Source organism: Ochlerotatus camptorhynchus, unplaced genomic scaffold (assembly GCF_037179485.1).
Source record: "Ochlerotatus camptorhynchus isolate MF236.1 unplaced genomic scaffold, CSIRO-AGI_Acam_v1.1 ptg000268l, whole genome shotgun sequence".
NCBI lineage: Eukaryota > Metazoa > Arthropoda > Insecta > Diptera > Culicidae > Ochlerotatus > Ochlerotatus camptorhynchus.
Window position 1 is genome coordinate 924,097 of NW_027040758.1, and position 14,184 is coordinate 938,280.

Here is a 14,184-nt window from a genome sequence, read left to right on the forward strand (position 1 = left end):
CGGTTTGGTTTGAGTGTTTCGACAGTTTTCGTCGCTTTCGAAGTGACACTTAAATATTGAGGGCAAGTAGGAATTGGCAAGATCTTTGTGTTTCCATTGTTTCTCGTATTGTTTTTTCTTGTTTCAGTGTATAATGCGTGACAGAAAGGAGCGCAATATCATTGGCACGAGTTTGTTCTGTTTTGTTTTAGGTTAGTTTTCTAGCTTAGTCCCATTGTTTTTATGTTTGCTTTGTTTTGCTATTCTTCACGTTGCGGCTATAATCATTGTATCTGTGCTATATTATTGAAGAAGAATATCCAAGAAATCAATCGTTGTTGCTCTGTTGTAGAAGTTTTACAGTAGAAAAAAACTACGCCTAAAAGATCGAATTTTGAATGATTGGATAAAAACCGACGGTTGCGTCATTGTTATTGTTTCTAGTTTTAATGATTAAAATAGAGCCTTGCTCTTCGCTGCTCTTTTGTTGTCAATCTGTTTCAGTAGAAAAAAAAAAGATAGAACCAATAGATTTTTCATGTTTTGTTTTCTTTTAAGAGAAGGCACATAAAGTACATTGTTGTTCATATTTTAAAAAATCCGTGTTGTTTTCTTGTTCGTTTTTACCTTACTTGCACGTGTTATAGCAAAAAAATTACGTTCTCTCTTTTGTATTAGGAATCGTCTGTAGACGTACGTACACTTATACTGAAAAAATAGTACTTTTAATTAGAATATCTTAAAATTTGTTCTAATGCTATTACATTTGTTTTACTTCTCTTAATGGCAAGAATGGAAATCTATAAACAATAGAAAAAAGTACACCACATTGTTGCTTTTTTTTTCTCTATGCAGGAGTTGGAATTTAAAAACGGTTTTTGTGTGTGTGTGTCTGGCTTGCAGATTTCTTATTGTTCATTCTTAGGGATGCTCATAGCTAACACCAATATTGTGCTGGCTTCCGGCGCTGTTGGTTCATCTGGTCGTCGGCGACTGTACTGGAAATTAGTCCAGGTAAACTGGCAACACTGATTTGCATTACGACGTCTGACCCGTTTATGTCTGTGGGTACTATTTTTGGCCTTATATTGAAAATAACTTGTCCAGTTTTACAGAGCGAAGCTGTGTATATTGCTGATTTGTAAAAAGGTGCAGAAAATTGTAGCCCTCTGAAACCATTTGTTTTGGAAATACATGTATTAAGCTTTTTTCGATGAAGTATCGAGTGTACATTCCCAGTCACGATGTTGAAATCGAGCGAGTTGTCACCGAAGTGAGTAGGACTCGCGATGATTGCTTAGGGTTGATGTTTCCAGGAACCTTAACCTCCCGATAATTCCAATACTAGACTGCATCCAAATGCATTCAGTATCCGAAACGAAGAAGACCTACACGCAACCGGACTCGTTTCGTGTGAACTTTGAGGGGTCAGTCCTACCGGATTATGTCGCGATTGGGAAGATCCGACTATCTGTGCGCTTGAATGTTCCAAAGGTAATGAACTGCACAAAATGCAAGCAACTGGGGCACACTGCAGTCAGTGATGCCACATTTTCGTACCAATCACCAATGTGACACTACCAATTGAATCATAAGAAAGAAACTAATAGCCCTTGCATCAAGGTGAAGCTGCAGGTCAGAACTCGATGTTCAAAGAGATTCAAAGAAACTAAATTGGTGATACCCGAAAAACTTCGTGGAGCTCCATTACATCATTTGGAATATGTAGTTGTAATGACAAAGTATTTTGGTGTCTCCAAGATATACTGAGGAATGGGTCTTGATGTTCTACAGGCTCAACAAAATATTGTATGATGTCCAGTAGGTTTATACGAATCCATGAAGCTCCGTGGAACTTCATCACATCAAGAGAGATAAGATGATGTACGTAGTGGTAATGACAAAATATGTTGGTGTCTCCAAGTTGTCCTGAGGATTTGGTCTTGATGTTCTACAGGCTAAACAAAATATTGTATTATGTCCAGATGTATTATGCGAAGCCATGAAGCTCCGTGAGACTTCATCACATCACGGGAGATATATGTATTGTCATTTATGTTCCATTATCCAAATTGTCCTGAAGTTCAGAGCTTGATGTTCCTCAGATTCAACGAGGTATTGTACGATGTTTCGACTATATTTGAGATCCCGAAAAATTTCTCATAGCTGGAATATGTAGTTGTAATGACAAAGTATTTTCGGGTCTCCATGCTATGATCTGCATTATAACCCTGCAGTTACTCTTGCAGATCTTCGCGATGTTCCGTCGAGAAGGAGAAAACCTGGATTCTAAATTATGCCCAGTACACGCTCATCCCAAGTAACATTGCAAGCTTTATAGAGGTTTTATAGCATTCTACAAGTCCAAATCATGGTCTACAGAACCCTCATTAAACCAAAATTGTTACTTGGGATGTCCAGTCTCTTGGTCCTGGTTGAAATGGATCGTCTAGACTAAGACTGATGAGGACTTCCTCCGAATTGGACACCCAGTTTCTTATCTCGAATCCTCTTTTGGAATGTATAAGTCTCACCTGCTGCAATGTATCGCTTCTTCGATGGTATCAACGCTGTCGAAGCAGTCGTCGACGTAGTGTTTCTCGACGACTCCTCTGGCGGCTTCCGGATACTGTGCTGCAAACTCCATCGCGTGGAACATAAATGAATACTAGGTGTTTCCCTGGGTTTTGATCAGAAGACGGATCGCTGCACTAGTCTGTCGGCTGAACGAATCTGCATCTGCTGGTACATATGGCTGATGATCCCACCGAAAGCGATCGGTCGTTCACGAAATTGGCAAAATACGGTGAGTATACATACCAGCAAATCGGGTCCTGTGAGAAGTAAGGAACTGAGGGATCTTCCTTTCACATTTGCAGCTGCATTCTACACGAATCGTACTTTTCCCGGTTCAGCGCGTAGCCCTTCTACTGATACTCCTCGATCTGCTTGCAAACGTTTTCGAACAGCTCATCGGATAACTATCTGGAAGTTGTGGCTCTCCTTCCTTCCACAGTAGGCCGGTCTCGAATCGGTCTTCACCACTACGGAGTCCTTTAAAGCGTACTGACTTTTCAGCAGATCATGGAGGTCCTGATACCCTTCCGCGTTAGATGGCTGCACCTCATTTGAACCGTACACTACCCATCCTGGCTTGGACCGAACCGCTATTGGCTCACGAGGCTTACCACCCTTTGCTTCAGTCGCTGCAATCAAGTGGTGTTTGTTCAGACCGATCGGTTTTCGTACGAAACAATCGGTAGCCCTTGAAGATTCTTCATCCGCTGACTGAACACCGACGCACTTAGGGATTGCTCGTCTACACTTGATGTTTCTCCTTCCCATCTCGTCCGAAACTGAACAAGCTCATTCGTCGGAATCCCTTCTCCACGCTCGTGATGTCAGCTGTCCATTTGATGATCAACTGTTCCTTCGTTACTTGGACACCTAGCTGATCCGCTTAGGAACTTTCCATCAGAATCACTGATGCGCCCTCGTCCAGAAACGCTAACGACCGCTTACCGAAATACAAGGTCACTAATACCATACGGAACATGATGGTACTGGTGGTTCGAAAGTGTGCGTTGATTACCACGGATCCGGCAGCGGAATGCAGTAGACGTTTGTGACGCTCCCGACATTCGTCGACGTTGCACCGGATCTTGAATTTGCTCCGAGCGTTACCGTGATCATTGAGGCAGACAACGCTGAGTCAAGCGCAGTTCTCTGAAATTTAGGCGAACTTCTTTGAACTTCAGGTGAAAATCTCTGAACTTCAGGTGATAAGCTCTGAACTTAAATGGAAGTTCACAGAAGCTCCCAGTCCAACGAAAAGTTCACAGAACGCATAATTTCCGAAAGAAAAATGTTCACAGAACTTTCGACATTAAAGTTTAGAGTACTTTAAAGAATTCCTAAGGTTCACAGAACTTCCCTGAAGTTCAGAACCAAAGTTCTCTGAAGTTCGACGAAAAGTTCAGAGAACTTCCGGCGAAAGGTTCAGACAACTTATTACGAGAAGTAAAGAGACCTTCCGACGAGCAGTTCAGAGAACTTTTGATGAGATATACAGAGATCTTCCGACAAAAAGCTCAGAGAACTTTTTCGAAGAGAAGTTCCGAGAAGTCCAAAGAACTTCATTTAAGTTCTCTGAAGGTCCGACGAAAAGTGCAAAGAGCAGCCGACGAGAAGTTTAGATAACTTCCAACAAGACGTTCAGATGTTCAGAAGATGTTCATAGTGCGTCCGACGAGAAGTTTAAGGAAAATACAAAACCAAGTTCAGAGAACTTCCAAGGAGAAGTTCACAGAACTTCCGATACGAAGTTAACAGAACTTCTGATAAGAAGTTCACAGAACTACCGACAAGAAGCCCAGAGGACTTCTGAGGAGAAGTTCAGATAACTGTCAAAGAGAGGTTCAAAGAACTTCCGAGGAGAAGATCGTAGAACTTCCGGCGAGAAGTTCAAAGATCTTCCGAGGAGAAGTTCTGAGAACATCCGACGAAAAATTCAGAGAACTTCACAGCATTTCCGACGACAAGTTCAGCGCACTTCCGAGAAGAACCCAAAGAATATTATTAGTGATCCCGTCAACACCAATTGGACAGTTTTGGTTTCTAGAACAACTTTGCTACCAAATCAAACTTTGACGTTACTTTAGTGAAAATGGTGACCTAGCCACTAAAAAGGGCTGCCAGCCTTGTCACATTTCCGCTCGTTCCAAATCTTCAAGAGGACCAACCTGGGGTCATCTAGGGTCCAGCCTCAAACCACACTCAAGTATTCAAATTTTATAAGGCAGCTACAATCATTTCCGATAAAATCACACTCTACCACAAGAACTGCTCACCAACCAACCAGATGAACCAACTCGCACTGCCCGTGTACCGACCTTCCTCGGCACTCAACAATACTGTCTCCCTTTCATCGGCCCTCCCTCCGACAATCACCCGTAACTACTACTACTTCCACTACTACTACTACTACTACCAAACAACACAAAACATATAACCCGCACTGAGGAGTGTATCGTCCTGCGTACCGTCGGTCCCCGCTTTCCTCCGCACTTTGGAAAACAACAATGAAACCCTCCAGTGTTCACTTTCATCCCCCCCCCCTCCCTCCTACATCATCGGATCTATATTAAAGTCTGGTGGTCCCAGCAGATCGGGCTTCTTGCCTACCAGCAGGTACACTTCCATGTGGTCCTTCCCCTTGACATAAACCTTCCCCCGGGGCTCGAAATCGTACCGTTCGCTCAGCGTCGGCACACACGCACTTCCCACCTGTATCCGTCCGGGGATACCGGTCGAGTCCATCCGCGATGCCACATTCACCGAGTCGCCCCAGATGTCGTAGTACAGCTTGCTGGTCCCGATCACCCCGGCCGTTATGTCCCCAAAGTTGTACCCCACCCTCATGATGAGGTTGAACTCCAGCAGATCCCGATTGAACGAATCCACGACCTGCTGCATCGCGATGGTAAAATCCAGCAGGGTGAAGAGATGTTCGTTCTCCTCGCCGCGACTTCCCGGGTCCAATCCGGACGCCGCCATGAAGGTACTGCCGATCGTCTTGATCTTCTCCACGCACCGAAACTCCGGCCTTGCCAATAACTCATCAAAGTCCCCGATCAGCTCGTTAAGTACTCGCAGATACTCCTTCCCACCTAGGTACGACTCATCGTACATCTCGTTGAAGTTGACTATGCTTGCAAAAATGATCCCTATGTTCTTATGGTTCTCCGAATACTTGGCCGTATTCTTCAACTGCTCCGCCACGTGCTTTGGAATGATGTTGTGCAACAGCATATCCGCCTGGTTCTTCATGCTCTGCACCCGTATCTTGTCTTGGTTCGCAACCGCACTCCCATAGAAACTCAACCGGTAGCTAATTTCAAACTCCCTGTTCAAAAACCACACCAACACCAACAGCAGGACCAGATCCACGTAGATCTCTGCCCGGTAGTCGTTGAACCAATCGAACTGTGCCTGCTGCAGCTCCGGATTCACCTCCTGCGTCCCATTGACACTAACTGGCGTCGTCACCACCGTAGCCCCCACTCCGTTCCTCAACTCCAGCATATGCCCGATGGCAATACCGACGAACGCCATCGACGTCACCAGCGCCAAACAGTTCCGCATCCAGCAATTCAGCTGCGTAAAGTTGCAGAAATGTATCACACAGATGAACATCAGAAAGCCGTAGTGGAACTCGAAGATCTTGAACTTGCTCACGTCCATCATGGCAAAGTTGGACAGGATCGAAATGACCGGCAGGGACATCAGTATCGCTCCGCAGATGTGCCACGGATACCAGTTGGAGACCATTCGTAGGATAGAGTCGTAGCAGCTTTGCGTCACGATAGGTCGCGATCGGCGCGAAAACTTGTGCACTCGCCGGCAGACTTGCTTGGTGCAGATGAAGAGCGCAAACAGCTGCAGGGTGCTGAAGACCATGAAGATGCAGACCCATACCTTGTAGGATTCTAGGTAGACCGAAGGGGTTAGTAGAAACAACGAGGTGGACGTCGCCAGGTAGATGAGAAAGGACACGAAGATGTCGATGTAGGTGTTGTATTTGGGGGTTGCAAGAGTTGGAGGACCACCTTCCAGTTCGGATTCGCTACCGAAGCGGTGGGCTTTCGAGCGGAACTCCTGCTCCAACTGACGAGATTTGAACCGAAGGGAAATGGGCAGGAGAGGAGGCTTCACCAGATAGCTCCGCTGACTTCGGGCATTATCCCGGACGCAGCGGATCAACTGAAGGTCGGATTGCTTTCGAAGTTGCTGCAGACACGCAGCCAAGGGATCAGGATGAGTTTCTTTGATGACGCAGCGGAGGTCGCTGACGTCTCCGTTGGATTTCAGCGCCATGCCTGGATCGGTGGAAGTTGCGCCCACTGCTGCAGCGACCGCCGAAAGACTAGATTGAGAACTGGTGAAGTAACCGCTAACACGATGGGTCGATAGGGCCGCAGTCTGATTCATGAGCATGATCTGCTGCTGAATGCTGGATCGTCGGCTGTTGGATCGAATTCCGGAATCCTTGCGCGAGGTGGCCGACGGACACAGGCTAGCACCGTCGCACATTAACCTACCGCCGTGTCTACTGTTATTTAGGTCTATACTGTTAGCGGCGATCGTCGAACTTCGGGGTCTCCCACTGGGTGCTTCCGCAATGAGGGAGGCCTTCTCACACTGGGACCGATAGCTGCCGGTTCGGGCGAAAGGCGATATATCACTACGACTCTGGGAGATGTACGACCTAACATCGATGATGTCGTCGAATACGGAATTCTGACTAAGATTGGAATTGTTATCCCCGCTTGCACCGACGCTGATAGATTTCGAGCCCTCGCGGTCCCGCGACCGAACACCCCCCTGGACCGAGCAACCCGACACCTCCAACGTGTGGCAGCTCGGTCTCGGAGTGACAATCACTATCGGTAACTGCTGGTAGCCACCACCCCCGCTGATCTGCTCTACTACACATGGCACTTCTTCGCTTTTCCTACTACTATCACAGTCTTTGTTCTCCAGCTCTAAAGCTAGAGCTGCGGTCAACTGAGCATTACCACTCGTTATACCCGCGCCACTATGCACCTGCGCCGTCCCCGATTCCATCTTCTTCAGCAGCCGCCCCATCTTCCAACTCTTGAACTTGGATCCCTTCTCGTTGGCCACCGCAATCACTACGGCCGCCATGTCCTCGTCCCCCTCGTCCGAGTCGATCCCGTTCGGCATCGACTTGGTGCTGACAATGATCTTCGGCTTTTCGATGTCCCTGTGGTTGGTGTGATGGTGCTTACCTTTGAGAAATTTGGTCATCTTCGAGAGCGATGCTATCCGCGGCCGGGGACTTGAAACCGGTGACGGATTCAGCGATGACGAAACAGGCCCGGCGGGAGATGCCGGCGGTACCGCCGGATGTATCGACGATAGGTTGGTGGCACTTTGCGACAGACAACCCGGTCCGGTCCCGTGACCATCGCTGGCGTTGTGGACGAACGAGTGACTGTGGTCGCCGTCCAGGGGAGAGGAAGATAGCATGTTGCTTCCGTCCCCCGGTAGACCCAGGCTCGATAGGCCATCCGTGATGGAACAGATCAGATCTTGCTTCTTGCCGAGGACGAAGTACGTTCGATGGCCTGTGAATGGTGGCATAAAGGGTGTCAGGGTGGATCTACGTCAATAGGGGGGTTGGGGGGTGTTGGAAACTTACCGTCGACCTCTTCGCCCTCCTCAATCAGGTAGGAATCGCCCAGGAAACTGCAGGTTTCTCCCGACACGTGCACCTGATCCGGTCGGCCACTGGATTCCATTCTGGGGAAGGATGGTTATTGTTAGATTATTCGGAAACTTTAATAGGTTTAACTCAATTTGAGTAATAGTTCATGCTGCACCATGGAATTGGATCGCTTTCATACGATCGGTACGCTTCTGTCAAGAATATTCAGGTCTTGTCGATAGAATCACTGGGATACCTCTACCGCGATTTATAGATAGAGCTGGAATTAGGGCGTAACAGCCTTTGTAAACAATGACTACTCTCGTTGATTTCTAGGAATTCAAGGCACGCCTACACGAACCAACATATCCATAAAGTAGGGATAGTCTTCCCCTACTCGATGGTGATGTCGATTTGCCAGGGAGAGCCATGACTTTCGAGAAATCCTTAAGAGAAGTCATTGTTTACAAAAGCTGTTACGCCCTAATTCCAGCTCCATCTAGATTTAGCGGTTTTTGGAAGTTCTCAAAACTTCTTCTTAACACCTAAGAGCATTACTAAACTAAGCACTGGAAGAAACTCCAAAAATCCAAAGATTTTACGCTCTACGGAAACCTATCCAGCGAATCAACTGGGCTCGATATACGCTTTAAACAGTTTCTGGATCTTACAAAAATTTCCAAAATGTTTTATTTGAGCAGTTCAAAGCCAAATGACGAATTGATCTGGCGCGACCTCCTCCGATATGAATGATTTTTTGCGCAATGATGTTTTGTATGGTCAATCATTCTAATTTGAGCTAAAATTCGGCCATTTTGAATCTCGAAAAAAAAAATCAAAATGGCGTATTCGAAATTGTTTAACAAATCATAACTCGAAAACGTCACTTCCAATCGAAATGACGTCTGAGACAACGATGTTGGAATGTTTCGAATCTCGATCAATAAAATCAGAGAATTCCAAGACTGCATTAACTTCAAAAATATTGCAGGCACTTCAGGGAAGTTCAGAAAGCTTCAGATATGTTTAAAGATTTTAAAGAATGGCCAGAGAAGTTTGAAAGGTTCTTGAGTATTTTAGGACAGTTCCATGAACATCAGAAACATTGTGAACTTTGGGACAGTAATATATTGGATCTAAGGAATTCAAGGAAGTTCCACAAACATCAGAGTAGTTCCAAGCATTTCAAGATCATCTGAGGAAGTTTAATTACATTAAAGGGTAAGTTCCGATAGCACCAAGGCAGTTTCATAGAATGCAGGAAAGTGTCTACAAATTGTGCGAAGATAAGGTAGCTTCAGGGCAGTTTGATTGACTTTAGGAAAATTGCAGGAACTTTTCGGAAGTTGTCAAATTTTAGGTAAGTTTTAAGATATTCAGGGTAGTTACATGAACTGCTGGACAATTCTTTAAACTCCTGAATACGAATATCAGAAAAAAATGGCCGCTTCAGGAAAATTCAAAGCATGAACTTTAGGACAGTTTTTTTTTAATTTCAGGGAAACAGTGGGAAATTACAAGAAGTTCTTAAAATTGCAGGGACGTTTAGAACAGTTACATTAATTTCAGTGTAGTAATTAGGTGTAGGATAATAACTTCAGTAATCAGGAGGATAACTTCAGCAAAGATTCAGGGCAATTATTTACTTCACGAAGCTTTCAGAAACTTTAAAGACGTTCCGAAAAATGAAAGGAAGTTCCGAGAATTTCTGGGCACTTTCATGAACAGACTTCGGGAAAAATTTTGGGCCCTTCCTTAAAAGCTTCAAGTACTTCAAAATAGTTCCATTAGCATTAGGAAAACTGAAGCAACTTTTTTAAAAAGTTCTGGCAACTTCAAGGAAGTAAAACTTCAGAGATGTTCAGAGAACTTAATTAAATTTTGAAAAACTTTAAAGAAGTTCCAAGAAACTCAGGAACGCCAGGTTTAGAGATTTACAATGAACAACAGAGGTCTTAAGGACAGTTCAAACAACTTCAAGGATATTCCGAGAATTTTGAAAAATTCAAATTTTTGAGGAAGTTTGGAAAAGATTAGGACAGTTTCAAGAATCCCAAGAATTTCAGGGAAGTCCAAAGCAATACAGAAAAGTTCAGAAAACTTTTGAAATTGTACAGAAATTTCTGGGAGATCCGGAGAATTTTAGGGATGCTTACAAATTTTTCTGACATTTCCATTCAGATCTCCAGAGAAGCACTTCAGGAGAATTGCGCGAACTTAAGGAAAGCTCCGAGACCCTCATGGCAGTTCAGTTAAATTAAAAAAAAAAATAACAGTACTTTCAAATGAGTTCTGAGAATATCAAGAATTTTCGAAAACTTTAGCAAAGTTTAAAGAGTTTCAGGAAACACCTGCATTCCTAGGAATCCAATTTCCTTTGTATTTGTGATAGAAGTCCTTAGGCTTGTGAGTTTTAAGCTATTCACAGCCTGGAATCCAACAGTCGAGCACAAATCCTCAGGGGACTCTAGAGAAGGTCTCTAGAACTTCCTAAAATGTGGAACTTCCTCCAGAAATTCCATGAAGTCCACAGGACTCTAAACTTTCGAATAACATACTCTGGGCTATCCACTGGAATATTCCGTATGAACAACCGTCTTCTCTGATACGTCTACAGAAGTCTTAAACACATGTTACCGAAGTATCTTTGGGCTTTCTACCAAACTGCACTGTACTTTCGACCGAAGCCTTCTAGACTTTATGACGATGTCCTGTAGACTTTCCGTAGAAGCCTCCCTGACTTACTATCGCATAGTTCCCTCGACTCACCTGTTCGCCAGTGTCACATCGTTGCTCCACACGTCGAACTTGACCCGCTTGGTACCGACGATCCCGCACAGCACCGTCCCCGTGTGCACCCCGACCCGCATCTTGACGCCCTCCTGCCGCTGGGCGTCGAACATCCGAATCGACTGGATCATGCCCAGTCCCATCTCGACGCAGCATATGGCATGGTCCGGTCGCGGTTCCGGGCACCCACTGACACAGTAGTAGCAGTCACCAAGCGTGGAAATCTTCTCGCACCCATTCATCAGACACAGATCGTCGAACCGCTCGAACAGGTCGTTCAAAATCTCCACCAGCTGTTCGGCCGTTTTCGTCGAGGACATCTTCGTGAAGCCAACGATGTCCGCAAACAGGATGCTCACGTTTTCCATGCTGTTCATGTGGAACGGCCGGAAGAGGCTCTTCAGATCCGAGGGAGTCGCCCGCCGCTGCGGACACTGATCGAAGCTCATCCCCTTGACGACGCTCCCGCTTTCCTTCAGCAGCAAATCGGCCACCTTCGGAGGCATCATCGAGTGGATCATCTTTTCTTTCAGCTGTTTCTCCATCTCCAGTTGCCTCCGAACCAGCAGATTCTGCCCCACTTTCATGAATGTCCCCCGCATCCGGACCACGGTCATTATTAGGATGTGAACCCCCATCAAGTGGACGCACAGCTGGATCAGTATCCGGATGAGGACAATTTTGTACACAAATCCGCTGGAGTCCTTCTCGGAATCCGACAGTGAGGCGGCTGTTACCAAATCGTCTACGTCGGGTTCCTGAATGTAGTGCCCCTGATGGAGGAATGAAAGCACTTCGAAGCACACCGAGTAGGCCGCCGCGATGCTGCAGCACAACCACAGGGGCAATGGGATGATGGTATAGATCAGCAGCACTATTTCGATGCAGATGGAAAAGTGCCCCAGTGGGCTGAGGGCATCCTCGGTGAAGAGGAGCAGGAAGAGTGAGAACAAACAAAGGAGGATGGCACAGGCCGACGAGATTACGTTTGTGTAGGCCCGGTAGATGTCGGTGTGCGTGAGCCACATCCCTACGAGGCCGAATATCAGGATTAGGCCGATCGAACCCGTCAGCAGGTGGTAGTGGGTGGGCCCACCGTCGAAGATAAAGTAAAACAACCATACCAGGGAACAGAGCAGGATGTAGAAGAGGGCGAATCTGCAAATAGGTTACAATTTGTATGATGTTTGCGAATAAATACCGATTGGCAGGAGCTTACCTAAACTTAAGTCGGATCTGCGGAAACACGCTGGCTTGGAACTGGCCCTCCAGTACCGGTGAGTCGAAGCGGGGATCGAACCAGGATCGCGGGGCGGCCCGCTCGAATGCCACTGGAAGCATCACGCTGCAGCAGGAATGCCGTCGGCCCGTCTGGGTCAGGTAGCTCTGGATGTACGGGGCTAGCGATATCTGAATGTCCTCGATTGAACCCTTACGGCTATCGCTCATCACCGGGGGCATCGTCGTCAGCGACGTCGATCGCCGGTGGTTGGATGTGGACTGGAAGGTGAAAGAAAGAAGTTATTTTTAATATATCATGCTTAGGATTGTTTGGGAAGCTAGTCAAGTTTGATGGAGCCGCTTGGTGTTCATTGAAATTACCTGCTCTTAAAAAAGCAAATAAACACATCAATATCGGCAATGGAACATCGTTTGTTTACAACCCAACAGCGCCGTTTACAAGAGAAACATATTCCACCTCTTCCCCCCCGCCGCCGCAGTATCTGAGCGCTATCAGAGATCAGCCGAAAGGCGTTCGATAAAAGGGGCGCGTGCGCCATCGCTTTTAAAGACATTCGTTATCAACCTTCCGCCATCCGCCGGCGTTCCCGGCGCGCCGCGCTTATTTTCAATTTGGCACAAACATAAGACTGATTTCAATTTATATATGTAGGTACCTGTCAGATACACAGCCCAGATATAATTTTGTAGAAACGCTCTAACTAGAAGAAACAGAGGCGACCAGCACGTGTCTTGTCTTGTCCGGATGGGGAAGATAAAGTCAGTAGAAGGTTTGTGGAACCGGCGCTGCCGCGGCATGCCGGTGCTGTTTCGAGGCAATCACACATGTGGCTAATGTCGTGTAGCACCACTTATATTTCCTCTACTCAGGGGATTGCGCGCGATCCACGCGAATCACGGCAGATGCAAATCGTTCCCAAATTGCTACCGTTTTAATTGGCGTGCCAAGTGCAGGCCACGACTGAGAGAGCTTGAGTTATTAGCATTAAAGAAGAAAAAAACAAACACTGCGCTGGATGGGATATTGTGATTGGCGTAAAATTGCACGAATGTTTAGTTTAAAAGTCACGAACACACACACCTATCTTACAAATAGGATCAAATTTGAAAATTCTATCTGTCACACCCCTTCGTCAGTGCAATCTACAGGCATCTATAAGTGCAGATACGACAACACTGGGTTTGATAAGAACAGAGCTGAAAGTCATCGTCATGGTATTTTTCCAGAAATTGCGATAAACATAGGTGATAAGAAAGTTTCTCAAATAGGTGAAAACAAATGTATGGGGCAATTGAAAACCGTTGATTTGGTTTTATTTTGGAAACATCGCTTTCTGCAGGGGAAATTACAAAATTCAAAAGCAGGGAGGCCAGATTAGAAGACATGTCACATGACATTTTAAATTCTGCGAAGATTTTTATTTTCCGCAGACTTTTAACGTTTTGGGAAGATTTTTTAAGCCATTTGGAAATTGAAGTAGATTTTGGAACACACTAGTGAAGATTTTGACTTCATATCAGTGCTAACATTTGAAAACGGCACAAAAGCCATTTTGCACTGATATAGCAGCTTTTTGAAAATTTTCAAGGGCGTACCCAGGTCTTAAAATAGAGGCGACAAAACATGAAATTAAGTGACCATAAAGCCCGATTCAAAGTAAATTTGAACGCATTCAAGTGATCATAACTCAAGAACTAAACAACATACGCGGTTGATCAAAACGTCAAACAAAAGTGTATTTATTCAGCTTTCAAACGATATATAACAAGTTATTACATTTCACCGTTTTGAACGAACTGTCGCAGTTTACTTGTGATCGATGCCATCATGATCTGCACAGTCGCTGTTGACACTGTATCGGCGAACTTATTCCACTTTAAACGCATTTGTTGTGCATTTGTCACTTCTTTACCGCATCCTCGAAGTTTTCACTTTACCAATG

The 14,184-nt window shown here is 45.6% G+C and overlaps 1 protein-coding gene across 6 annotated transcripts in view; it reads right to left on the bottom strand.

Annotated features, from left to right (window-relative positions):
• Positions 1-3,023: 3,023 nt before the first annotated feature.
• The window catches only part of Ac13E (Adenylyl cyclase 13E), a 64,097-nt gene continuing 52,936 nt past the window's right edge, over positions 3,024-14,184 (bottom strand). For all 6 annotated transcript variants that reach the window (XM_065227269.1, XM_065227268.1, XM_065227266.1 and 3 more), the window contains 4 exons: positions 12,219-12,499; positions 10,979-12,157; positions 8,204-8,304; positions 3,024-8,129 (listed from right to left, as the gene is read on the bottom strand). In XM_065227269.1, the coding sequence (XP_065083341.1) occupies positions 5,104-8,129; positions 8,204-8,304; positions 10,979-12,157; positions 12,219-12,499 (4,587 nt within the window). In that variant the 3' untranslated portion in view covers positions 3,024-5,103. The remainder of the gene's footprint in view (positions 8,130-8,203; positions 8,305-10,978; positions 12,158-12,218; positions 12,500-14,184) is intronic.